At 46.8% G+C, this 25,900-nt stretch overlaps 1 protein-coding gene across 3 annotated transcripts in view; it reads right to left on the bottom strand.

The window, feature by feature from the left end:
* The window catches only part of UPF1 (UPF1 RNA helicase and ATPase), a 382,560-nt gene that overhangs the window by 165,629 nt on the left and 191,031 nt on the right, over positions 1-25,900 (bottom strand). For all 3 annotated transcript variants that reach the window (XM_086947036.1, XM_086947037.1, XM_086947035.1), the window contains exons 12-16: positions 22,643-22,807; positions 18,713-18,827; positions 7,632-7,775; positions 6,154-6,367; positions 2,988-3,105 (exon numbers count right to left, since the gene is read on the bottom strand). In XM_086947036.1, coding sequence (XP_086803162.1) covers positions 2,988-3,105; positions 6,154-6,367; positions 7,632-7,775; positions 18,713-18,827; positions 22,643-22,807 — 756 coding nt within the window. The remainder of the gene's footprint in view (positions 1-2,987; positions 3,106-6,153; positions 6,368-7,631; positions 7,776-18,712; positions 18,828-22,642; positions 22,808-25,900) is intronic.

The raw sequence follows: 25,900 nt of genomic DNA, 5'->3' as shown, positions 1-25,900 counted from the left end.
TAGAAAAGAGAGATCTCCCTCATGGGACCTGGTTTTATTAACCCACGGCCCCACAATAGCCCCCAGTTTCCACCTTACTTGAGGCCAGCGGGGCACTGTACTGTTCCCGCTAACCGGCACTCGTCAACAGTCGTCTTCTCCCCGCAGCGCCTCCCTCGTGGGCCAGGCCAAGCGAAGTCCAAGCCGGCACCGAGGGGGAGGCCTCACTGAGCTAACGGCGATGCGGGTTCCTCAAGACACCTCCTCCGACGCTTCTCTCCTCACATCAGCGCCACTGGGCAGGCGCGAGAGAGCAGTGGTTCAGCTTGTTGCCGCCCCTCTTCTTCCCTCAGATGGACGGAAATTCCTCTTCGGGCCTGCGCACCAGCCAACGCTTCTCCGTCGGCGCTCCGCCCCTCTTCCTTCAAGCAGGCGGAACCTCACAACAGGCCTGCACGGAATCGAGCCACCTTCTCCGACGCTTCTCTCCTCACCCGGATCTCCCACAGCAGACCTGCGCAATATCGCGCCACTTCCGCAGGCACTTCCCTCACTTCCAGGTTCACCCAGCGCTAAGAGGGACACCTCCAGCTGCGCTTTCAAGTGCCGGTAAGGGGAATCGTAGAGGGCCAGTCACAGACGGCAGGTGTTGTCTTGGTGATGAGAAGGGGGGAATTCAATGTCGCCTCTCACAGGAATCTCTTTAGGTGTTTTGGCGAACAATGTCCATAGACCAATAACAGGGCTCGGTCAAAGGCTAAGGGGGGAACGTCCTCAAGCAGTGACTGTTCACTTTTAACAGGAACTAACCACTTCTAGCGCGCCCACCTCCCCACCACTGCCTCACTCCTCAACTCTCTGGTGATCACACAATGTCCGCCCACCCTCTGGCCTTTATATAGGCAGGCCTCAGGCTACTAGAACCAGCTAGAAGGTTCTAGAGCATCCCTATACTATCCTAAGGGCCTTTTTCCCGAAATTACAGTTATGGCAGTTACTAGCCACCATTTTGTGGGTCTTGTTAATTCCAGTCAGGAAGGCCCCTAGGCCTCAGGAAAGAGACTATGAGGGCAAAGAGCACCTAACCCCTAGGTCCACACCTGAAAAGTCCAGTAGACATCAAAAATAAAGAGATTGAGGGGCGAAAAGGGGACAAAAATAAATAAATAAATAAATAGGAGGGACCACCCAAAGGGCTGGCAGGTCTAACAGCTGCCCTCACCCAATTCCACATACCAGTCTATTTCCTCATAAGGCTGGTATATTAGAGGGTCCAGCGACCTGTCCCAATCTTTTCCCACTCCTAGCCTTTCACAATAAGCCTCAGGAAGAGACCTAGGCCCTGTAGGTCCTATTGGCGCTAGAATCTGCGTCATCAACATGGTACCAGCTACGGGTCGTCGGGAATCAGAATGGGGTCGACGCCGTTGGCAATGTCAGTAGCATCAGTGTCGGGGAAGGTCGCAATGGCATAATCAGCACCTGTCCAGATCCATACCGGGCATAGGCGCCCGGGCTGGAGCCGCCGATGTGTAACCTGATAGGCCACCTTCTGACCTCATCGGGCCCGAAGGCACGCCCAAGGGGTCAGGCCACTCAAAAATGAGGCGTACGGCCTCATAAAATTCTTTAATTTCAGCGGAGGTCGCTCCAGCTCCAGGAAAATCAGGGAGGCGTGAAGCTGATCAGGTTCCAGTGAACAAGGCTTTGAACGTCAAGGTTCCTCCGTTGCGTCAACCAATGGACAGGGAGAAGTCCTTGTGTTTTTTTGTGACTTACCTGAATATCCCAATGATTTTGAGTGGGGCGAAGAGGACTTGGTACTCCTGGAGCGACGCAGGGACCTTCCTCCCGACCAGGACCGTGAAGGATTGGAGTTGTGGTCGCGCTCCAGATCTCACAAATTAACCAAATGTGGATTGGTCACAGATATCGCACGGGGCAGGTACCGCACAGCTTGAATACTGAAGTCTTCCGCAACAGGACTTCCTACACACCTAAAAGGTTGAAAAATCCTGTTAAAAGTGAGAGGATAGCTCTCCAAGGATCAGCGCTTGACTTGTGCGGAAAGAACAGATATCAGCACGCCATGGTGGCGTCTATATAGGTGACTCGGACGTCACTTCTGCACAAACGATGTCACGCCGAGCCAACTGATGCCACCTACTGGTGCACAGAGGTATTGCTTGAAGAAAAATCTATCTAGTCTGACCCCTGGAAAATTCAAAGGTAAGGAATCTGTAGCTAGATGTTTCTATCAGATAATCTGGGCCAGGAACATACTGAACTCCTACTTGCTTGATGGCACACACTAGTAGAAAGTCTCTCAAGAGGACAGAGAAGCTCTTCCACACACTGAGTAGCAGATATATCAAACTCTCTTTGCCATGCTGCAGGGATTATGAGACATGACCCACACTTTATTTTGCTGATGGTCAATAGGACTAGGCGCAGCGTTCTATTCCAGGATAGACAACAGACTTTAAACTTTAAACTGGATTACTAAGCACATGCAAGAGTAAATAAAGCATTTTGTTGTTGGTGTTGCTATCAACGACCTCGCAAATGGGCTTTCCCTATAACAAAATGCTTATATAGTTGGACTGGTTTCAGCGCCTTCTCTTGACACTTCCCTTTCAACCTGCTGAGTGGTGTCAGTCCAATCCTATCTGGTACCAGGCATATGTTCTGTTCTCAGTGTGATCCCGTGAAGATTCCGATTTACTGTTTAAGTACAATGCAAAGTGTTGCGATGAGGAGGTGGGTAATATTAAAAGGATGTATTAAGGTCCTCGGTTCTCCTAAAATAGAATCATTCAGAATACTTCCAAGTTTCTTTAAAATATGACCAAGAGTTCACAAAAGCAGACTTTCAATATGAAATGGCAAACTGGAGTTTCAATTTAGGATACTAATCAACTAACGGTACTATTCACAACACACTGTTCACACTAGCAAATGATATAGTTTGTTATGACGCCTGAATGATTATCAATCAATGCAATTACCTGTTTAAATAAGAAGTGCCTGAACTTGCAATTTCTTCTTGCCCCTGAGTCACATAAAAGAACATCGGTTTGTCTGGCTGTGGCCACTGGAAATCAAATCCTTTTTTCACACGATCAGCTAAAGGAGGGAGAGGTTAAATTTTTATTTTGTTTAAATGGTACAGGGTGCAGCTTTGTAAAGGGAAAGCAAAATAGGATAGAGTAACACGACAGGCATACTGAAGTATGGTATACAAGTTACTCCAGTAAATAAGGTATGGTTAACCTCCACATCCAGTAAATCTGCTATGGTCAATTAATCGTAGCATAATCAACACTTTTAGGCATGAATTTTTTTTTACCCGTGACTACAGTTCTCCAGCATTGAATCTTTCTTAAATTCCTATCTTGAATTACTCCCCGAAGTCCGACTGGGAACCCTTGGTAGCCAATGATATTCAAGCAGTATTCCATTTCAGCAACTAATATTGAAGTTAGCCATCGAATAGAACCTCATTTTGTGACAGGGTGTCCGGTCAATCAGGTGGAGGAGCTCAGAGCACCACCGGACAGATTTTCGTTGGAATATACATAAGATACAGGGAATCCTAGATTTCAAATTCCAAATCTCTTTAAGCAATGTAAGTTGTGTGATGTGAGAAAAACCTTCACAGAAATACACAAAATATATATTTTGTGCCCTTAAGTATGACCATGTGCCAAAGAACTCTTAATCAACAGGATATTCAACACAATAAGTGAATTGTGTAAACCCCAACCAAGAGACATTCTGCACCTGCCTAGAAGATGCAGACTTCTAGTCATGGTGATCTGACTGTAGTACTTGACGATCTAGGGGTTGTCGTCTATGACGTCGTTGACCATTTTTTTGTCTGTGCCTCACAAAATCTGTAGAGGCTCTATGATGTTCCTTTTCCTTTCTCACAGGAGTGGTGGGAACAGATGACGCAGGCTCTAAGAAGACTTAATGACGCTACTCCTTTTTAGACGGCTTGCCCTCCTGGGAGGGTTTGAGGTGTTTCCTGCCCTCTCCAGAGTAGTCGTCCTGGGATCTGGCTCTCTTGTGAGGCCTGGATGAGCCCGCACTGTCCTCATCAAAAGACATTTGTTGCTTAGTGGACTGGTGCCACAAAAGTAGCCTCCCCTCTCTATCTCAGACAGTCCTGGAAGAGAAAGTGCGACAGGTTTTGCACCGTCTCACCTCATGGGTGGGATGAAGGCAATAAATGCGGTCCTTATGTGGATCGTCCATATGAACTCTTATCCTGCCACAGGTCTTAGATGGGTGGAAAAGGCCTATGTTTTTTCATCAGTCCTGCTGTAGGAAGTTTGAAGAAGAAACGGAGTAGAACTCAGGGAGACTCCCTTCAAACACAACATGCAGTGGAAATCTGAGGAAAACTGCCTCTGCTGGGAGAGTTCTAGAGGGTGCTAGCAGCTGATTGGTTGCTTCTCAGCATTTGCTCCTTCTTTTAAAAGGACATAGATAGGCTATTTCAAACATGTTTCAGGGCCATTGTAGCTTATAGCATTAATAAAATACTGATGATTATGTTACCTCATGACAGGGAATAATTCAAGCATGCAAACCTATGAAAGATACCCAAACACTGGATAACCACCGATATGTTCCCATCTACTCCTTCAAAAAACGTAATCTTTACCATCCATGATCACACCATCAACAATTCAGGATAAGGAATCTGCCACAAGAACTCAGTCGTCCCCAAATACACAGATGATGAGCATGGCTTCTTAATTATTGATAGGATGGCAGTCAATGAAAATACAGTTGATAACCACACCAAGACACTGATGCAACAGGAGTGTGCTCCTGCAGGGGGCACACTTCAAGATGTGTTCGGTCTAAGGTTTCTAGGTAGAATGGTCTGCATACTGCTGCTAATTGACGTGGTGCTGGCAGGCACTAATAATTAATGCAACAGCGTCAGATGTGTGCATGTTAAACAGATGCCTGTACTACTTAATACTCTGAGCATGCTTGGTAAATTCATCAAAAATATGTCAGTGCTTGAAGTGTAAAGACATTAAGTTTGGAATCCGTAGCAGTTGGAATTGTCTGGGCAGACAGGCATGGAGAAGAGTGAAATTGCTTGTTCAAATGCAAAACATTTTTTTTTCCTGCAATGCCCGTTTGAGCAGCTAAACAAGCATTATTGTTTCGCAGCTAAATGGGTTGTTTTTACGCCTCTCTTCAATATGAAGGTCAGGGTCAGTCCTATTTGGATTTGCACACACAGCATACCACTTTCTGAAGTGCACAGACTACAAGAATTTTGACGTGAGCAGGAGGGAAGAAAGAGTAGCAGGAGATGGGGTGGGGTCAGCCTCCCCAGACAGTGAGCATGCATTCCTCTGATTTGAGGGTGTAGAGTGGCCTCTAGGGTAATAGGAGAGCTTAATCTTCCACCTCATTGGCTGTAGTTTGGGTTCTTTCAAATGATGTGGACATGCTATTAAATATACATGTTGTCAGACCTATGGCCATTTTACACTGTATACTGCTATCTTAATGTACCGGGGATTCCGACCCGGACGACGGGGAACAATTCAAGCATGTGAATTTATTAATGATCCAATGCTGGAGAGCTGAAGAGATCTACCACATTCTGCTGCTGCTCAGGAAAATTACCTTTATTGAAAATATTTCCGTATGGACAACCCAGTGCAGTAACCAGTTAAGAGGACTATGAATATATAAAAAAATACCATAAAGGGACCTGCAGAGCTGCTCAAACCTGCCAGCAAGCTGAAATCCATAGGCTGCCTGCCTATCACCCACTCTTTTATCAGCTAAGCACTGTGTCTTATTACACGATAACCGCTGCTCGGTGGTACTTGTGCATGATACAAAAACACCTCCCCCACACAGGATCAAAACAAAGACACTATACACGGTGTAGTGTGCTACCCATGTAAGCAAGAGTTTTAGCACTCCACTTATTAGTTGTAAGAGCTTTATAAATATTACAATATAATGTGTTTTAACCATTGCCAACACTCGGCTATTTTCAATCTTTTCACCATCTCGCTCATGGATTCTACAAGTTAGGAATGCGAAGGGCTATAGGTCAGAGACATATACAAATTAAGTAGACATTCAATGCTTTGACATTTACTGCTTATCCCTAAAATTATACTATACCTGCAGTGACTCCATTCTGAAGAGATCCTTCATAGAAAATGTTTGATGGGAATGCACTAAGCGCAGGATGCATACGATACTGAACTTGAAGGCGAATTGGGCGGATTCCCAAGACAACAAGCCTTTCAAAGAGGGACTGAGAAAGCCCAGCCTTTGCTGCTTTTTTACACATTACAACAGGACCAAGCTGACAGTGATCGCCTACCAGGATCAGCTGTGGAAAACAAGAGAAATTGGGTTTTCTGAGAAAGTGTTTGACTGTCAAAGGGTCACAGAAGATATTACAAGCCCTCTCTAAAATGAAATTCAAGTAACAAATACAGTGTTTTATCAGTTACACAAGGGATACCAGTAAAGGAAAACTTGCTTCCCAGCAATCCTTGTTCTCATGGAGGGGAATCTACATTAAAATAATAAGCACTGATTTGTCCTGTCCACGCACAGGATCACGCTGTAATTTTTACAATTTTGAAAGCATATGGTAGGATATATTGGCAAATGTTCCTTTTGACTGAAGCATTTTTTTCACTTGGGATTGTTTAACAAGGCGGAAGTCACAGTTTTACCTCTAGCAGAATGTTCTTTGGGTTTACCTAATAAAATATCTTCTCACCATTTGTAGCTGATTCTCCTCCCCCCGGCCCTCCCCCTGATCTCCTTTCAGAATTAAGTCAAGGAGTGAAAGTCTCCCAGGAAATGGGCAATTAGAGTTTGGTTTTTGGTGCTTCTTCCTCTCCTGTGGCACATCCTTAACTGTGCCTTAAAATACATAAATTCTTCAACGTCAGACCCAGGTCTCCTTGGGTCTCCTCTAACTATTAACTTTTCTCATCACTGAAGAGTTTTTGGGTCTTAAGGGACAATTGGGCAACACCATTGCCTAATGCACCCACTCGTGTTTTTACCTCATCTTAAAGGTTCTCAAGAGCAATTTGGTATGCACCTTACAACTTTCAGTCTGCTGGTCCTTTGGGAGGCACACTTAGTGGTTGTTCTGCTGTACAAGCTCATGGTGTCTATTGGGACAGAATTCAAAAGTGCAGTTTTACATTCGTTTGCAGACCAAGTGTAGACGAAATGCACCTCCCGCCTCGGCTGTACATTCACTGATGACTATGAAGCCCATAAAAAATAAAAATGATTTTTGGGGGGGGTGGGAGGTTCTTCAGCGTCTCTCCATAGTTGACGATATCTGTCACTTTGTCTGTGTCTTTATTGGAATCTTGCTGTCTTTGACCCAAAACTGCAGAACCCGACGAAAGAAAAAACAGAACATGGTGTCCATGCACTACAGGCTCTGGAGCGGACATTTTACATTGGGGGACTGTGGATTTACCTACCTACTGGTCAACCACAATATGGCGGAATAATCCATGTGAATCAAAAAAATATTCAGTCTGCAAAACCCATAAAGATGTGTATGTAAAATACTTCAAAGATATAATCATTAAATGATTACAGGCATATGAACAACCTACCTGTTTAGCTCCAAGAACAACTGGGACCATACATTCAGGCTCAGTAGCTTGTGTACTTTCATCAATCAAAATCGATCGAAACTGCATTTTTGCAAGTCTAGGATCACCGGCTCCCACACACGTGCAGCAAATTACATCAGCATTCTATGAATAAATATAATAGTTTGTTGTCAGGGATATCAAAAAATGCAAAACGTTTACTTCAGTATGATGGCACCTTACAATTTTTACAATGATAAATAGATTTTTGAGGACACTGAAGTATGTACAACATCTCTAAATATTGCACAATTGTGGATTAGTCTAAAGTGTTAGATGATATTCTTGCCATTTAACCTCTCTACTAACTTACAGTCTCTCTTCTGGGGGTAGGGGAGTGCACACAGTGAGAAAGACGAGTCCTCTACTGAAAAATGTGGACCATTTTCTCAACCGTGCAGCATAAAACTAAAGCTGGAAGGGGCATCAGAATATCCAACGAAACTAAGGCATAGATAAGCGGTGTAGGGGGCAGGGTGGCCTTCAAAGGAGGAAATAACTTGGAGGAAAACCTCAAATTCAAGTAAGAATTCAGAAATGAACAGAACAGTCTCAGGCTTTTAACAATATACGAGCAAACCAAATAAGTTCAGTTATTTCGGCAGAGGAATAAAAAGTTTTCTTGGAAAAAATCTATCTGCATGTAGTGTTCTTGACGTGACTGATCAGATTCCTTTATGTAGTGAGAACAAACGCCTGAAGGATTAACCCTTTCGATGCTCATGACGAGCTCAGCTCGTCATGATGCACAGTTGAGCTGTGCTGATGACGAGCTGAGCTCGTCATGACACCAGCAAAATGGCAATTTTCAGCACAGGGGGGGGAAAACGCCTAGCAGCCAAGGTGTTAAGACATTTTCAGTTTTGAGAATCTAGAATATATGAGTTTGGTTAAAGTAAGGATTCTGAAGATGGACAAAGGTACAATAGTTAAGGGCTTACTAAATGTTTTAGCAGTTTATATTTAAGAGTAATTAAAGTAAACTAGCCTGGCAGTTTTTTTTTTTTTAAAGATTGCAACTAGAACTCTGGGAGGAATACCAGAACTTCACAATTAAAGCTCATACACTACTGACACCTATTTTTAGATAAATTCTTGAAAAATATGTTGCAAAGTATGATACCACTAACAGATGCAGATTTAAAATAAGTGATGAAATGGAAATTATCGAGACTCATCGTTGTATGATTTATAATTAATTAGCTACATGAAATTGGATTCCAACTTTGGTTTGTCTCAGCAGAATGTGGCATGCTAATTTTACTGAAACATAGAAGATCCAAAGGGGAGGAAGTAATACTGTAACCCAATGGTCTTACTCAGCTTCCAAGATCATATGCAATGGGAAATGGGGTTAGAAGAATTTAGCTGTTCTGATCTTAGAGTTCCTTGAACACCGAAAAGAAAAAAAAACAGCAGACTTCTCTTTTTAAAGGAGTCTCACCCACCAAACCTTGGTGGCATGCTTTACACTGATCCTGCATGTAAATCTATCCAGGTTGAGTCCACCATTCCCTCAAAAAGGGAGGACTCTATGAATCTACAAATATTAAAATTACCTAGGAAACTTCCAAAAGAACAAGTTACTTACCTTCGGTAACGCTTTTTCTGGTAGATACTATATCTGCCTGTGGATTCCTCACCTTGTGAATATCCCCCTTGCGTCAGCAACATTCGGAAATTCTTTTCGTAGCCTCGCGCCGACGTGGATAGGACGTCACAGAGACACGGCTCCGCTCGCGACTCCGCTGATGTCACCGACGCCTATAATAGGCCCACGCCGGCGTGATGACATCAGTTCCGCCTTTTTTCCGTGCCATCGAGGCACACGGACGGACCAATGACAGTAGATATATACAAAGTATACACAGTACAAAATAGTCAAGGCAAAACACACAGTGCAAAGCAAATGCAGGAAAGCAATTGAAACATTTCCTTGACATCAAAATAAATATACATAACAGTACAATAACTCTGGCATAGAAGAGTGGACAACGGGGAGGCGGGTGGGTCAGTGAGGAATCCACAGGCAGATATAGTATCTACCAGAAAAAGCGTTACCGAAGGTAAGTAACTTGTTCTTCTGATAGATACATCTGCCGTGTGGATTCCTCACCTTGGGAATAGAGTCCCACAGCAGTCCCCACTCCCGGAGGAGGGTGTCCACTCTTCTAAACAAGGAAATCCTGAAGGACAGAGTGCGCAAAGTGACCGTCCCTCCTCACTTCGGAATCCAAGCAGTAATGCTTCGCGAAAGTGTGGAGGGAAGACCAGGTTGCCGCCCTACAAATGTCCTCAAAAGGAACCCCTCTAGCCAAAGCTGAGGTTGACGACTTAGCTCTAGTTGAATGAGCCCTTATACCCTCTGGAGGTTCCTTACCGGCCAAAGAGTAGCAGATCTTAATACACAGAATGATCCATCTAGATAAAGTCTTTTTATGGACCGCTCTTCCCTTCTTGCAGCCAGCAAAGCCAATGAAGAGTTGATCATCCAAGCGACAGTCTTTAGTTCTGTCCAAATAAAAAGACACCGCCCTCTTAGGGTCCAGACGGTGTAGCCTCTCTTCCTCCTTGGAAGGGTGCGGGGGAGGATAAAAGGTAGGGAGGGTAATGGATTGACTAAGGTGGAAAGGAGTCACCACCTTAGGAAGAAAAGCAGCCCTGGTCCTTAGAACCATCCGATCAGCATGTATTGACAGGAACGGGGGCTTGGAACTAAGAGCTTGAAGCTCACTCACCCTCCTTGCCGAGGTAATTGCAACTAGGAAAACTGCCTTAAAGGTTAAAAGCCTCATAGGACATCTATGAAGAGGCTCAAAGGGAGAGCCCATCAGAAAAGTCAAGACAAGATTCAAGTCCCACTGAGGTACAATAAAAGGAGTAGGAGGGAACTTGTTTACAAGACCCTACAAAAACCTCAAAACTACAGGAGACTTAAAAAGAGAGGGCTGATCAGGCAAACAAATAAAAGCCGACAGCGCCGAAAGATAGCCCTTAACCGTGGCAACTGCAAGCCCCTGTTGCGCCAAAGAAAGAGCAAACCGGAGCACATCTGATAAATGGGCTCTCAATGGGTCAATATCATTCTCACCACATCAAATAACAAACCTAGACCATCTATATGAATAGACCGTCTTAGTGGAGTCACGATGGCAGACAAAATGACATCCACCACATCAGGCGTGAGAGAATAGGAAATCAGGTTGCCCCGTTCAATCTCCAGGCATGAAGGTGCAATGTCTGGAGGTGGGGGTGTAGAATCTGCCCCTCCATCTGAGAGAGGAGGTCTGCCCTAAGAGGGAGAAGGAGCGGCGGGTGATAGGAGAGGTGGAGTAGATCTGTATACCACACCCTTCTTGGCCAATCCGGGGCGACCAATATAACTTGGGCCCGGTTTTGGCGAATTTTCCTCAGAACCCGAGGAATCAAGGGTATGGGAGGAAACGCGTAAAGGAGTTGATTTCCCCAACTCAACTGAAACGCGTCCCCCAAGGCTCCTTGCATCGGATACTGGAGACTGCAGAAAGACGGGCAGTGAGCATTCTCGCGAGTGGCAAACAGGTCCACCCGAGGAGTCCCCCACGTCCGAAAGACGTGACGAACCACCTCCGGGTGAAGCCTCCACTCGTGGTCGGCAGAGAACTGCCGGCTGAGACTGTCTGCACGCACGTTCAGAACTCCGGCCAGATGATTTGCCATCAGACAAATCTGGTGGTCCTGAACCCAGGACCAGAGACGCAGAGCCTCTCTGCAGAGACACTGCGACCCCATTCCTCCCTGCTTGTTGATGTACCACATCGCGGTCGTGTTGTCCGTCAGGACTTGGATCGACCGACCGCGAAGGGAAGGGAGGAAGGCCTTGAGCGCCAAACGTATCGCCCGCAACTCTAGAAGGTTGATGTGAAGCAACCTTTCCTCTGGAGACCAAAGACCCTTGACCTCCATATCCCCCAGATGAGCACCCCACCCTAGAGTGGATGCATCCGTTATCACCGTGGCCACCGATGGAGGTAGATGGAAAGGCTTTCCTTGCGACAGGTTGCCTTCCACGCTCCACCAAGACAGATCCGCCACAGTTTCTCTGGAGATCCTCACCGACTCCCCGAGATCTCCGTTGTGCTGATACCACTGCCTGCGGAGGCACCACTGGAGTGCCCTCATGGGCCAGCGTGCATGGTTGACCAATAGAATGCAAGAAGCCATCAGACCGAGCAGGCGAAGGACCTTCAGGACTGGAACGACCGCTCCATTGTAAAATAAAGGAATCATTTCCTGAATGTCGCGAATCCTTTGAGGAGGAGGGAATGCACGACAAACAGTGGTGTCCAGTACGGCACCTATGAACAGGTTGCGCTGGGAGGGCACCAGGTGAGACTTGGGTACATTTATCGAAAAACCCAACCTGAACAACAACTGAGTTGTCTCTTGCAGATGATGGAGCACCTTCTCTGACGACTCCGCTTTGATCAGCCAGTCGTCCAAATAAGGGAACACAGGTATCCCCGACCTTCTGAGATGAGCTGCCACCACCGCCATCACCTTGGTGAAGACTCGAGGCGCAGTAGTAAGACCAAACGGAAGGACCGCAAACTAGTAGTGCTGCGACCCAACCGTGAAACGGAGATACTTCCTGTGCGACTTCAGGGTGGGTATGTGGAAATACGCGTCCTGCAAGTCGAGCGACACCATCCAGTCTCCTTCCATCAACGCTTGAAGAACCTGAACAAGGGTGAGCATCTTGAATTTCTCCTGCTTCAGATAGAGATTCAAGATCCTGAGATCCAGGATTGGACGAAGCCTGCCATCCTTTTTGGGGATCAGGAAATACCGGGAGTAGCATCCCTGACCCCTTTCCTGCTCTGGGACCACCTCTATCGCACCCTTTCGTAACAGAGTTAGAACCTCCTCCTGCAGAAGAGACAGATGTTCCTCGGTGCAAAAACCTTGACAAGGAGGGTAAACAGGGGGAAATTCCCAAAAGGAAAGGGCATACCCATTTTCTACAAGATTGAGAACCCAAAGATCTGTCGTAACCGATTCCCAATCCTGTAGAAAATGGGTAAGCCGACCCCTAACCGGACCCACATCATCCTGAATAGCGAATCTAGGGCTGCTTTTCTGCGGCAGGGGGGTTGGAAGAGGTGGAGGAAGAGGAGGGCTGACGTCCACGAGGATGCGCTCTTTGCTTTCCCCTGTACGATCTGTACACTGAATTTTGCTGCTGCTGCTGCTGCTCCTGTTGGCCTTGCCGGAAATTCCGAAAGGAGCGACCAAAGCCCCTGAACCTTCTGTTGGAAGAAGTGCCTCTGATCTGGAGACCCAAAGACTTAGCTGTTGCTCTGCAATCCTTGAATCGCTCAAGAGCCGCATCCGCCTTCTTCCCAAAGAGACCTGATCCATCAAAAGGAAGATCAAGCAAAGTCTCCTGAACATCAGCCGAAAAGTCCGATGACTTCAACCAGGCTGACCTCCTAGTGGCGACAGCAGTGCCCATAATACGAGCCACAGAGTCGGCAGTGTCCAGACCACTTTAAATAACCTGGCGGGCAGCCGCCTGAGTGTCAGAAATCACCTCCTCAAAATCCTTCCGGTTGGCGTCAGGAATTTTTGGAGCCAGGATACGCAAGGAGTCCATCAGGGCATGCACATACCTTCCCATAAGACATGTGGCATTAGTTGACTTCAACGCCATACTAGCCGATGAAAAGGTCTTTTTTGCAACCTGGTCCTGTTTCTTTGCTTCCTTCTCACAAGGAACCTGAGGAAAGGCACCAAGACTCTTCTTTGAACAGGCAGCCTGAATGACCAGGCTCTCTGGCGATGGATGAGAAGACAGAAAAGCCGGGTCCTCAGGAGTAGCCCTGTACCTCCTCGCAACACTCTTAGAAACCGCAGGAGCCGACAAAGGTTTCTTCCACACCTCCATTATAGGATGTCAAAGCTTCATTGAATGGAAGTAAAGGCTCAACCACAGAATTCGGTGAATGCAAGACCTCAGTGAGGATATTAGACTTGAACTCCACTGTAGGCAGAGTCAATTGAAGAAGCTCAGCAGCCTTCCTCATAACCAGATGGTAAGGCTGGATATCCTCAGAGGGAGCACCCGAGCCTGAGGGCAACTCCCACTCTGGAGAGAAATCAAGAGTCCCTGAATCCGCCAATTCCTCAAAACGGCTCTCTTCTAATTCACCTTCTTCAACATCAGACTGTGAATCCATGTATCTCTGCTCTTCCAAAAGGCGTTGAGCTTCCCTTCTGGATCTCTTCTTTACATGCCTCGCAGCCGGATCCACCTGCGGCTCCGACGGATTCGGGACCGGCGCCGGTATCGAATCCGACGGCACAGAAGAATGCCCTCGAGGACGATCAGGAGCAGGCGACGCTGGAATCGGCATCGACGACTTCGGCGGAGCCGGGAACTGCCAATGCGGCGTCGGAGCAGGCATGTAAGGCATAAACTGAGCCGGAGGATAGGAGTGAGGAACTCCCAGGCTGAATGCCAAAGGTCCCATGGGACCCGAAGGTGCACCAGAGGGGTACCACGCCCTTGAGAAGACGCCATACATAGAGTTAAGAAACACTGAAGGGTCCTGGCCTGGAGCAGGAAAGGGCGGCTGAAAACCATCAGGCCGGTCCTGTGGAGGGATCGGATTCGGCTCATCAACAGGCGCAGAATCCACAACCTCCCGAGACACTTCCTCTTCACGGGCCGGGGACGGCGCCGGAGACGGATTCGGAACCGGAGAAGTATTCGGAGTCGGAGTGGGAGACCGCCCATGCGACTCAGAAGGTGAGGCCTCACCTTCATGCTCAGAGACTTCGAGAGTAACCACCTTCGAACGTACCTTCTTCGGTGACCTCGACCCCGACTCCTTACCAGACCGACGTCGGGACTCATGTCTCCTCCTCTTGTGCTTCTTCTTCGACTTCGAAACATGATCCGACGCCGACTTCGAAGACGACCTCTCTCGAGAAGCAGATCTCGACCTCGCCCTGGACTTCGACCTCGCCCTTCGAGAACGAGACCTCGACGACTTCTCCTTTCCAGCTTTCACCTTAGCAACCAGAAGTTTGGCTTCTCTCTCCCTCAGGGCCTTCGGATTCATCTTCCGACATGAAGAACAATCCTCCACATCATGGTCGGAACCAGATGCAGTCTTCATGGGGGTCGGTAATGGACATCATTTTACATCACTCCCTGCAGGGCTTGAAGCCGGTCTTCTTGGATGACATCTTCGAAGAGACAGGATACAGAGAAGCAGAAATATGCAACAAAATGGCAACAATGTACCAGTAGGCTACAGAGATTCCCGATAACCGTTAGCGTCGACGACGCGTAAAAAAGGGAACTGATGTCATCACGCCGGCGTGGGCCTATTATAGGCGTCGGTGACGTCAGCGGAGTCGCGAGCAGAGCTGTGTCTCTGTGACGTCCTATCCACGTCGGCGCGAGGCTACGAAAAGAATTTCCGAATGTTGCTGACGCAAGGGGGATATTCACAAGGTGAGGAATCCACACGGCAGATGTATCTATCAGAAGTGCAGGGTTATTACTTGTGTGGTCCACTAGTAAAGGATAAAAAGAAGATGGATGCTGATGAAGTTCCTTGTTTATTCGAGAATCCATTATTAAGGTCCACATGTTTCTGTCTACACTTTTGTGCACATTGGGGTCATTCGGCTTTTGCCAGGACTGGGTAAATCGCAGACATTCCCTTATTGTCCATTGCTACACCATCGGAGTCACCAGTCATCTGACATGCTCACATAGTAATACAAACCAAACTTTGTCAGGTTATTTGTGGGTGTTAGACCTGTCAGCCCTTTGGGTGGTCCCTCCTAATTATTATTTATTTTATCCCCTTTTTGGCCTCTGTATTTTCCTTGTGTCCACTACATTTTTTTTCTCTGGTGTTGACCATAGGCCTCTGGGCGCCACTGATTATTAATTAACCATGAGGCGCAGATGCTTCTTTAAAATGGAGGGAGTGGGAGAGTCATTCACAAAATGGAGGCCTGTCAACTGTAAAAGTTTTACCTCAGAGCTTGGCCCATAGGTTAGTATGGAGGGATCTAGAACCTTCCGGGCCATTCTAGTGACCTGGGCCTAGGGGTATATAAGATCAGAACCTGGGCGGCCATTTTGTGTGGCTGGACAACTAGCTGGAGTGCAGGCTGTGGCCCTAGTGGGTTAGGACACTCAGAGGGTTGACTTCTTTTTAAGGTTGCTTCCTAGTGTCACCGCCCCTCTACCTGTAGACCTGACCCTGCCTATTTGCTCTCCTGATGAACCCGTGCCCTGGTGTCTTCACGAGCTAGGAGGAACTGACCCCTGTCACTGGGGTGATCTTGAGAGACTGCTGGAAGGTTTGAGCTGAGTGGAACGTTCTGCCCCGTTGTCCATTGTGAGGAAAAGCAGCTCTAGCGCTCTGAAAAGCTTTGGAAGGGTAGGGACGGGACTATGAGAACCTGACACCCTTCCCCCGTTCCGCTAGCGATTCCACTCTTGTCCCGCCTGTCCCCTCTCACCTGTGCCAAGGAGCGCTGCACGGAAGCCGCCCCCCCAGGGACGAAGTTGTTGGTAGCGGGCCGTGGTGGTGTGAAGGCTGCCTGACTCGCAACCTCGAATCTAGAGGTGCACCGGGTGGTTGTTGTGGCTCCCTTCTGAATGGGAGGGCAGTCACGGAGGCGCCACCGGAGCTGCTGTCTGCCCTGAGGGGAAAACGGAATAGGCAGCGGGGTAAAACTGTGGCATCTCATCCTGGCGCAGGCCCAGCAGAGGACTGATCACAATCCCAAGGGGGCGGAGTGGCATTGAGGCATAAACCTCTCATAAGCAGGTCTGGAGGAGGGCCTGACAGCTGCCTGAGGAAAGAGGCGGCGCCGCATTGAAGCCACTGGTCCCCCACGCAGGCCCAGTAGCGCAGCTCTTCGGGGAAACAAAGAAAGTGCCTTTGTGAGGGACCATGACGAGGCGAATACAGCGGCACCGGTCAGTAGAAGCGTCCTTTTCCCAGTGCAGGCTCTGAATGTAAGACGGCCTTGCCTGCGAGGGAGTAGACGCTGGACAAAAGGGCTGACGGTGTGGTCTGATCTCTTCCAGCTGCCTGTGACGGCTGAGACGAAACCTAACAGCCCCACGGCTACAAGTAAGCAGGGATCAGGGGGCTGGTGAGGGACATGGAAACGAAAGCACACGCCAAAGGTCCTAGTGGATGGTCCATCCATATGAACCCTAATGAAACTGTCCTAACGGCCAAGGGAGCCCGAACTAGCAAGACTATCACACTGGAACTAGAGTTCTACCAGACCTAGAACTATTGCTGGTTCGTCATTAAAGTTAAACAAAGGCCAGTGTATTACGAGTTACCTGAACAAATGCATATACTGACTGAACTTCCTGCCTGCTCTTATTTCTAACAGGGGGGAATAATTCTGGCACCTGATGTGTAAACGCATTGTTCAATTTAACTACACGAGTTATACAAAATGGTCTCTAGACTGTATTAATGCACAATTTTGCTGACCTGATTTGATGTAAAGTGTTTTTCCTGCTGAATCTTATCTAAACTGTCAAGGAACTGCCTGCAACGTAGAGTAATAAGTGGAATTATTGAACCGATTTCCTCTACGGAACAATGTAATGTTGAATTCTCATTGATGCAAGTAATTGAAGGGGGAAGTGCTTGATGTGTATAAACAATACATGACTAACGGAACAGGCTAACTTAAAGATTTTTATAAAGCATTCCATATTTTTCTAATCTGGTGTAGTGTCATTTTTAGTGGATGGGCGCTGTGAGGGGTGTTACACAAACATAACAATTGCCTTTGGGAATAGTCATTTCCGCTTTGTGCCAGGCTACCCTATGTGGACTGGTAACTGCAGGTCCAACAGTGGGCAACAAGAAAATCAGTAGTTATTCTCATGAAATCACTCTGAATTCTTGTTATAAGCTTCTGGCTAAGTGAACACAGTGTCCCCTTTGTTTAGTGTTTCACAGAGAATTAGTGTGTTCAATATAACTTGTGCCACTCACTAGAGACCCATTACCTGTACTGCAGCCATTTCATTGACTTTTTTTACGTTGTGTTTCATATTACCTTCCGTTCATTTGCACACATAGGCACTGGTATTTTCAAATGGATTTCAGTCATGCACTAATCGCACACTGCATGTGTGACCAACATTCTTCTAGCTTTAGAAAAGCTGGCTGTTTTCCGAAAAATGAATCTTCTTATATCATGGCTTAGTGTCAAATCTCACATACTTCTTAAAGCACCTTATTTAACATAATACGGTGCTAGATGGGCAAACCTTGCACTCACACTCTGCGACACAATGTGAAAAGAATGGCAGAATTAAGAGGTTAGCAGGCGGTCGAGATGAAGGCTGCAATTGTCAGTACGAACAGCATCAAAGGTTCCAATCTGCAGTCACATATGGAGGAGCTTCTCCAATCACTGAATGTTAGAGTATCCTGGAGCTCCCTGCTATTTACAAGCCTTCTCTGGGCTACTGCATCATGTGATGGGGTGCCATGTCCAAGTCATAACGCACTTTCTCTGTCGACATGCAGGCAGTTTGTTGTGTAGCCTATTTTAGTGTTTATTCATATTCATGTTGGGGTTCTTCTTTCCACATTTTCACTGGTCAAGTATTTGCGGTTCACAAATAATATATACTTATCAATTTGGTGATTAGAAAATTCCTAACACTTGTCCAGACACACCGAAAATGTTTTTTATTAAAAGGCCTAGTGCATGTTTTTTATATATGTATACCAGGGACACATACGCCTACAGGGGAAGTGTATGTTCTGGACTGCCTGCCTCTAGCAAAAAGAACACATTTTCCAGAAGGATGCTAGAGAATGGTAGGGTGTAAAAGGCACAATTTAAAACTATCTTTTAAGTCTTTCCTTACTTCTGTTATTTAAAAAACAAACAAAAGGCACACCACTAAAGAAAGATATGGTTTATATTGCAAAATAATCCACTACAAAAAATGTAACATGACAGAATGACCACAAAAATAATACCATAAGCAATTCCCGTTCAGCAGTTCGTTTCAAAGCACGATAACGTTTCTCATCAGCCGAAGACAGCTCTCCAGTTTCATCTTTTAATTGTTGCAATTTCTGAAGCTCGGGCATACTAAAAGAGAAAATGCACTCAAGGAAATAAGAATCTATCGCAATAAAGTACTATCATCACTTCAAATGAGTCTTTTAGCTAGGTAGTATAACAGTAGATATTACTGTATGTAAAAAAAGAAATTTAGGTAAGAGGAGTATTATAAATGATGTATTAAGTCAATGGCGCAACAAATGTCTGAAGATGGGCTTTGGTATGAGACTATCACAACCATTAGCCAATTACCTCTTAGGAAACAGGAGAGCGAAGTATAGGTACACACGAAGTTTGGGAGGCCCAACTACTTTATTGGTGTGACCCCGGCTTTAGTGCAATAGCTCCAGTGAGAGGTGGTCAGAATACATTTCTTGAAAGAGGATTCAACACCCAAGCCAAGGATATTCACTGTGGAATATGTCCCAAGTGCCCCTAGTTCCCAAGAGTCTCTAAACAAAATCCATTGAAGTGCCTCAGTCTCATTACATTACGGATGTGATGTTAATTTTATTTAGCACACCCAAGCAAAGCTCATTGATCGTAATTGAAACAAAACAATAAAAAAATAGAAACAAAGACCGTCCAAAATTCAAGTCTAGATTACATGGGTAAAACAAGGGGATATGCCATTGATTAATACCCCCGTTTTGACATTTCCTGAATTTTCCAAAATTAGGTTTGACACATGCAGGGGCCAGGCTTTCTTTCTGCAGCCATTGAAAAAGCCTTCACAAATGTAGCAATTTTAGACACAAAATATGAAGTGGTGGGAATATCTTAGGGTGTGACATGAAACATACTGTAGGAAGCTCGCTGTTTAACTGACCAAAAAGTGGTACACTGTGTGAAGAGCACAGGCAAACCCCATAGGAATTACAGAGGAACAAATGACACCCCAAAGGCTCTCTTTAGTAGTAGTGTGGGTGAGCAGTTAGGCATATTAGAGGCTAGTGCTAAGCATTTATTGTGCAAACAGAGGCAGTAAGTGAGAGAGACACTTAAATCAGAAACCAATTTATAAAAAAAAACAACATGTACTTATAAATTAATTTTGATACCAACATTATCGGAAAGTACTTTTAGAGTTATGAATTTTTACAGTTTACAAAAATGGTCACTGCTTTTTCGGTATCGGCAATGTCCTATGGAGGATAAACATGTATTGCATTTGGGCACTTGACAGCGACTTACAGGACTGTTCTCCAGGACAGTCGAAGACTCACTTCTTAGCCTTTGTTCTACGTGTTTCCCTGGCGTTGGTGTCCGGTCTAGTCACAACAAGCATTGGTTGCTACAAGGAGTCCAGTACCCCAGGTATTGGTATTATGCGGCTCTGGTCAGTCCTGGCGTCCCCACACTCGAAGGGAGGAGCACAGCTACCTCTTCCTGGGCAACGGCTATGTCGGTAGTCCCCGTAGATGGCAGGTCGGTGTACCTGACATTGCTTCTTTGGTGGCTGCAGGGGAGTAGCCCTCTTCTCCAAGGGAGTTTCTTTGGCAATTGGCAAAGCACTGGCAGCCCTCCAGGTTTCTTGGAGTCTGCACAGCTGCAGGGCGAGTCAATTACTACACAAGGGTCAGGTGCAGCAGGCTGGCAGGGTTGGCGTCACGTCAATCATGCTCTTCGGTTCTCGGGTTAGCAGTCCACCACTCCTTTTATGTCCGTCAAAATTGGAAGTCCTGGTATCAGGGGGTCCCTTAAATACTCAATTTAGGGTTGTGAGGGGTAGTAGCCAAGGACTTCTTACCCCGGGGGTCACTACACCTCCTAGATGACCTCTTACAATGGGGAGTGGGCATCACCCAGTGTCATAATTCCTAATTCGAACACACAACATGGTGGAATTTCTAAAATAGTTTACTTCAGGCTGGGTCTCCCTGGATGAGTGCTCTGCCTGGCAGCACAACACCTCTTGCGAAGCTAATTCTCCCACCTGTACTGGTGCCAGTTGGGCCCAGGGCAGGTGGTGACATTTCCCCAGTCTGGGAAATCCTTAGGTCGCATATCAAAGGCGAAAGGCAGCAGAGGCCTTTGTAGCCTCCTGCCTGGATATGCTGATTTACCAGGCATCAGTGCTGATGGTTCACCTTTGGTCCTCTTCTCCAAGGCCTAGAGCCAACGGGTGCAGAGGTGTACTTAGGCGTCTGATTTTTCCTTATCAGAGAAGTCACGGTCGAGGGGGTCGGTGTGCAGAGGCTGTAGGCGAAGTTGGGGAGTTCAGGAGGAGTAAATCCACGATGGACTCAAGCTCTAGATGGCTTGGGAACCTTGTTGGAACCGTTTGCCCACTGGTTGCCTTTGGTGTTGGATTTTGCCAGTTCCAGAGGCCTCAGAGTCTTCTCCTTTGAATTTCTTAACAAGTCCACTTTTAACGGGAGGTCTCAACTCTTTCTTGGAAGCAGACAGTCCTCTCAGGGTTTGGAGGCACACAGTTGCAGGACGAGTTGTCTTTGGCACAGAACGGCAGACAGGTCAGCTGGGCTTTGGCCAAGAGGTGCTCTCCTCAGTCTTCTGCTTTTCATGTCCTTCGCAGGTCATCAGTAACTGCTTCTCTGGTGCAAGGGACTCCAATAAAAACTGCACTTAGAGGTGTTAGGGGAGTGTTGGGTATAACCACTTCATGTGGGAAGTGGGCATAATCGTATCCCAGAATTTTCAAGTATCCCACCACAAAGATGGCTACTTCTGAAAAATCGTGCCCACCTTAGGGGTGGTATGAGCCTGGAGGTGGTACACCTACCAGACTAGCTAATTTTCCTGTCTCTCCAGGTGCCAAGAGGGATCTGGATTGGGGGAGCGCTTCCTCTGCTGTAAGGGGAGCCAGATTCGCATTTCAAAGGCAGCCCAAGGAGGCTATTCAGCATGTCATCCTGTGGGAGCGGTTGTTACACCCTCTTCCGGGACAGGCTTTTGTTCTGGCTTTTGTTCTGGGTCTCTTGAGAGCAAAGCCTCTCATCCTAGGAGGTCAGAACAGAGTCTCGGGTGGCAGAAACCAGTCAGCAAGTACACCAGAGGCTGGTAGGTTTTCAGAGGGCAGCCTCTAATGTGCATGTATTGGTAAATCCAACACTGGCATCAGTGTTGGTTTATCAAAACGCGATGTTTGGTACCAAACATCCCTATTTTCAGTGAAACCATCATGTAGCTGGGGGAACTCGTTTTCACCAGTGTCCAGCACATGCTTTAAAATGGCTTCCCTGGTCACTTGTACTCGTAGTAATAGGGAAGACCAGCACAGAGGCTTATCTGCTCATGCTGGTATGCCCTCACATGAAACATTAAGCACCCTGGCCTTCGGGCTGTTAGGCCTGCTGTAGGGTTGACTTACAAATATTCCATGCAGTGGTAGGGGACATGGCACACAGGGATGTGTGACATGGTGTTTTCACTTCTGTCTGTCAAAAGACACACAGCCAACAAATCATTACAGATTACACATGGTCATGTATAAACATTTTAAAAAATAAACGAATTACTGCATAATTAGTCAAGAAAAAAAACAGTTTAGCATTACAATGAAATCCTCTAGCAGTTGGCTACTTTTGATAAACTATTAAAATGCATTATTATTATTATCCCTTAAAATGCACATCTTTATGGCCCTCATATTATGGGCTTGCAGTATTTTATACTGATATTTGTCATCAAGCTGTAATCCGTTCATAAGAAAAATTATACGACAACTATATTGCTTTGGCAATCACTGTTAAATAAAAAGAAAGCTAGCTGTCTGAATATCTAAATCCACCAGTGAAGTGTTCTCAAGAGGATCAAATGATTAGACAGAAAGGAGTACAAATATATGGGGATAATAAATACGATCTGAAAATAATGTTTACCTGTCCATGTTCCGAATTTGATTGTGCAATGCCAGAAACGATACAGGAGAATCAATGGCTTCCCGACTCTTTGCACAAAGACGAACCACTTTCAGTCCAGTTTGGTGGATCTTCTCAGTCAGTTGATCAACAGCTATGTTACTTGGAGCGCAAACCAGCACAGGTCTTGAAATAAGTAAACAAACATAAGTATAAACATTTACATTATTGATTAAGTGAAGCAGCTAAACTGCCCACATAATTTTAGAGAAAAAGTGTTGGGGGGGGGGGGGGCTAAAAGCCAAAATATAATGTATTTATATTTAGCAATTCAACAGATACATAAAGGTTCATAAAACAATTCAAAAACCTCCTCCAATTGACCCTATTATGCTGTTGAACAGGGAAGAATTGTACATGGCTCCATCCTTGTATGGGAAACAAATGACCTTAAACAGTTATTTCATGCCTTTAACACACCAAAATAAAGGAGCAAACACCTGGTTGCTAGTAAATGAAAATAGCATGAGACTAAAATCCCACAGAACATTTGCCTTTGGGACCCACTGGCTTTACCAATGCTTTTTGGTGATGCTGAAGAGCATCAGAAAAATTCTGTGGTTTTTAGTGATACCATTATGCATCAGCAAAACAAAGTCAAAATGACACAGCGACTGTTGGCAGACACGTTATTCTGTAGCCGTTCTAAGGTGGAGCACACTACTTTGATATTCTAACAAAACATTTAAAGTGCACAAAGGAACTAATGTGGATGGCTAACAGTAATTTTCTGCTTTGCACTCAAAAGATATATCTTTTTTTTTTAAGAAAGGTGGGAAGAGGGGGCCAACGAGGTAGGTGGAGAGATCTCTCTGGAACACACTCAGTCACAGAGTTTAACCAAAAAGTGAACAGCGGGAGAATGGAAAGGGGCGACCATTCGGTCCCCCCGAACGTATGGCGGAGTACCACGATCCCCCCGGGAAGCCATCTTGGGCGGGAGGCGAGTCTCGGCTGGTATGCCCGAAGCGGCGTAGCCGGGGCGCGCTTTTTCCCGCCCTGGAGTGGGCTGGCCTAGACACTGACGCGGCCGGCCACGCCCTTCGGGGCAGGCAGGGGCGGGTTTACGCCCGCCCTGAAGACGGATAAAAGGAGCAACAAGCCAAGAAAGCATCCTCTTGTTCCTGTGCTCTGAAGCTGCACCTCCTCGCTGCACGTGAGCTCGAGACGGAACGAAGAGCCAATTTTGAGCGTGGTAATCTTTCCTTTTGTCTTACAGATACTCTGTCGGAGAATGCCTAAGAAAGTCGGAAAGCGAATGACTACCGACCAGATGCTGCGTATACTCATGAAAGAAGTGACCGATCTGAAGAAACGGATGGCGGATAGAGATGGGGAAGGGGGACCGAAACGACCTTTGGCAGGAGCAGCTCCGGGAGGAAAGGGCAAGAGGCCCAGAAGGGGAGCAGCTGGGGGGGACATCCCGGTTCCCTGTGCCCCACTCGAAGAGCCAACTCCGGTGCCGGCAGAGGGGAATCCGATTCCCGTGGTGATTACCCCCGTGTCCGGGGGGGATATGCCGCCCGAGCTGGCAGCACAATTAGCAGCGTGGTTGGGGAAAGAAAGCGAGGGCGCCACGGCTGACGACGCACGGGTGTTGATGAAGCAACTGCGTGAAACGAGGGAGGCGGCGAAGGCATCATCGCCAGTTATCACGCCGGCTGCGGCAGTAGAAAAACCACCAGGAACAGGTTCAGCCGCAGATACAGCTTCCGGTTCAGGTAAGCGGCCTTTGCCGATTGCGAGGGATGAGTCTGCACCTTCACGAAGGGAAAAGTTGGGTCAACATGTCCCTCTGGCTATTAAGGAGAAGATATGGGCAAATGAGTATATAAACATCTTCTCGTTGCTTACCGATCATTATGAGATGGAGCATGTTAAGAGCCAAAAGGAGCTCATGCATCCGAGTGTTTGGCGCGCAAAGATGGCCGCCTTTAAAGTTGATGAAAACATTGGCACTTGGGGGAAGGCGTGGGGAATTTTTACCTCCATCATGGGCGAACGTAGACCCGAGTTGCTGTCCGAATTGCCGATCTATCAGACACGGATCATGGAATATTCCGTATCATATGGGGGCAATCAGTGGTTCTGTTACGATAATATTTTTAGAAAAGCAAAGGAGCACGATAAAAACTTAACTTGGGATTGTTACGATTCTGTTTCATGGTCAAAAATGGAGAGTACTGGTATGTTAAAAGTACCATTAGTAGGGAGTAGCGGGGGTGAATCCTCCCGCCAATATGCCGGGACCCCCTTTCGATCAGGTACAGGTAACGAATACAACTCGAGGCCGAACGGCAACACAGGTAAAAGGGGGATTTGTTGGAACTTCAACAGAGGTAAATGTACGAGGCCCCAGGGGTCATGTAAATTCCGTCACGAATGTGGAGGGTGTGGGCAGCCATCCCATCCGGAGTCCATGTGCAGAGCCAAAACGGGTGATAACGGGGGGAGAGGAGGCGCCAAACAGGTCTAAAATAGTCAGAGGGGCGCCTTTACCTACTCCGGTTGATACCATGGCAATGATTCCTTGGCTCAGCGAATACCCGGATCACGCTTCCGCTGGGGTGTTGAGGAACGGGTTTTCATATGGTTTCCGCATCCCAGTGGGGGAGTTTCGGGGTGTAAGAAAATGTAAACATCAAATATCGGTCTTGCAACATACGACCGTGGTACAAGAAAAGATTGGGAAGGAGGTTACTCGAGGTCGAGTCGCCGGTCCATTTGATGAGCCACCGTGTGCTAACTTTGTTTGTTCTCCTTTGGGGGTGGTCCCTAAGAAGGACCCGGGTGAGTTCCGACTGATACATAATTTATCAGCCCCACGTGGTCTGTCCGTAAATGATGCAATAGACCCGGATGTGTGTTCGGTGCGGTACGCATCTTTCGATGAGGCCGTGGCCATGTTGAATCGCCTAGGGCCCGGGGCGCTGATGGCAAAGTCAGATATTGAGTCAGCGTTCCGGTTGCTCCCGGTACACCCAGACGATCAGCGTCTCCTTGGTTTCATGTTTCAGGGTCAGTATTACATGGATAGATGTATGCCAATGGGTTGCTCTATTTCTTGTGCATATTTTGAACAGTTCAGTTGTTTTCTGCAATGGGTCTTCACAAAGAAGACGGGTTTACAGCATGTCATGCATTATCTCGATGATTTTTTGTTTCTGGGGGCGGCCGGGGGTCCGGAATGTGGACAGGCTTTGAATGAATTTTGTACTT

This window comes from Lissotriton vulgaris, chromosome 12 (genome assembly GCF_964263255.1).
Source record: "Lissotriton vulgaris chromosome 12, aLisVul1.2, whole genome shotgun sequence".
NCBI lineage: Eukaryota > Metazoa > Chordata > Amphibia > Caudata > Salamandridae > Lissotriton > Lissotriton vulgaris.
The sequence above is the reverse complement of the archived record's forward strand: the minus strand, read 5'-3'. Positions and strand labels throughout refer to the sequence as shown.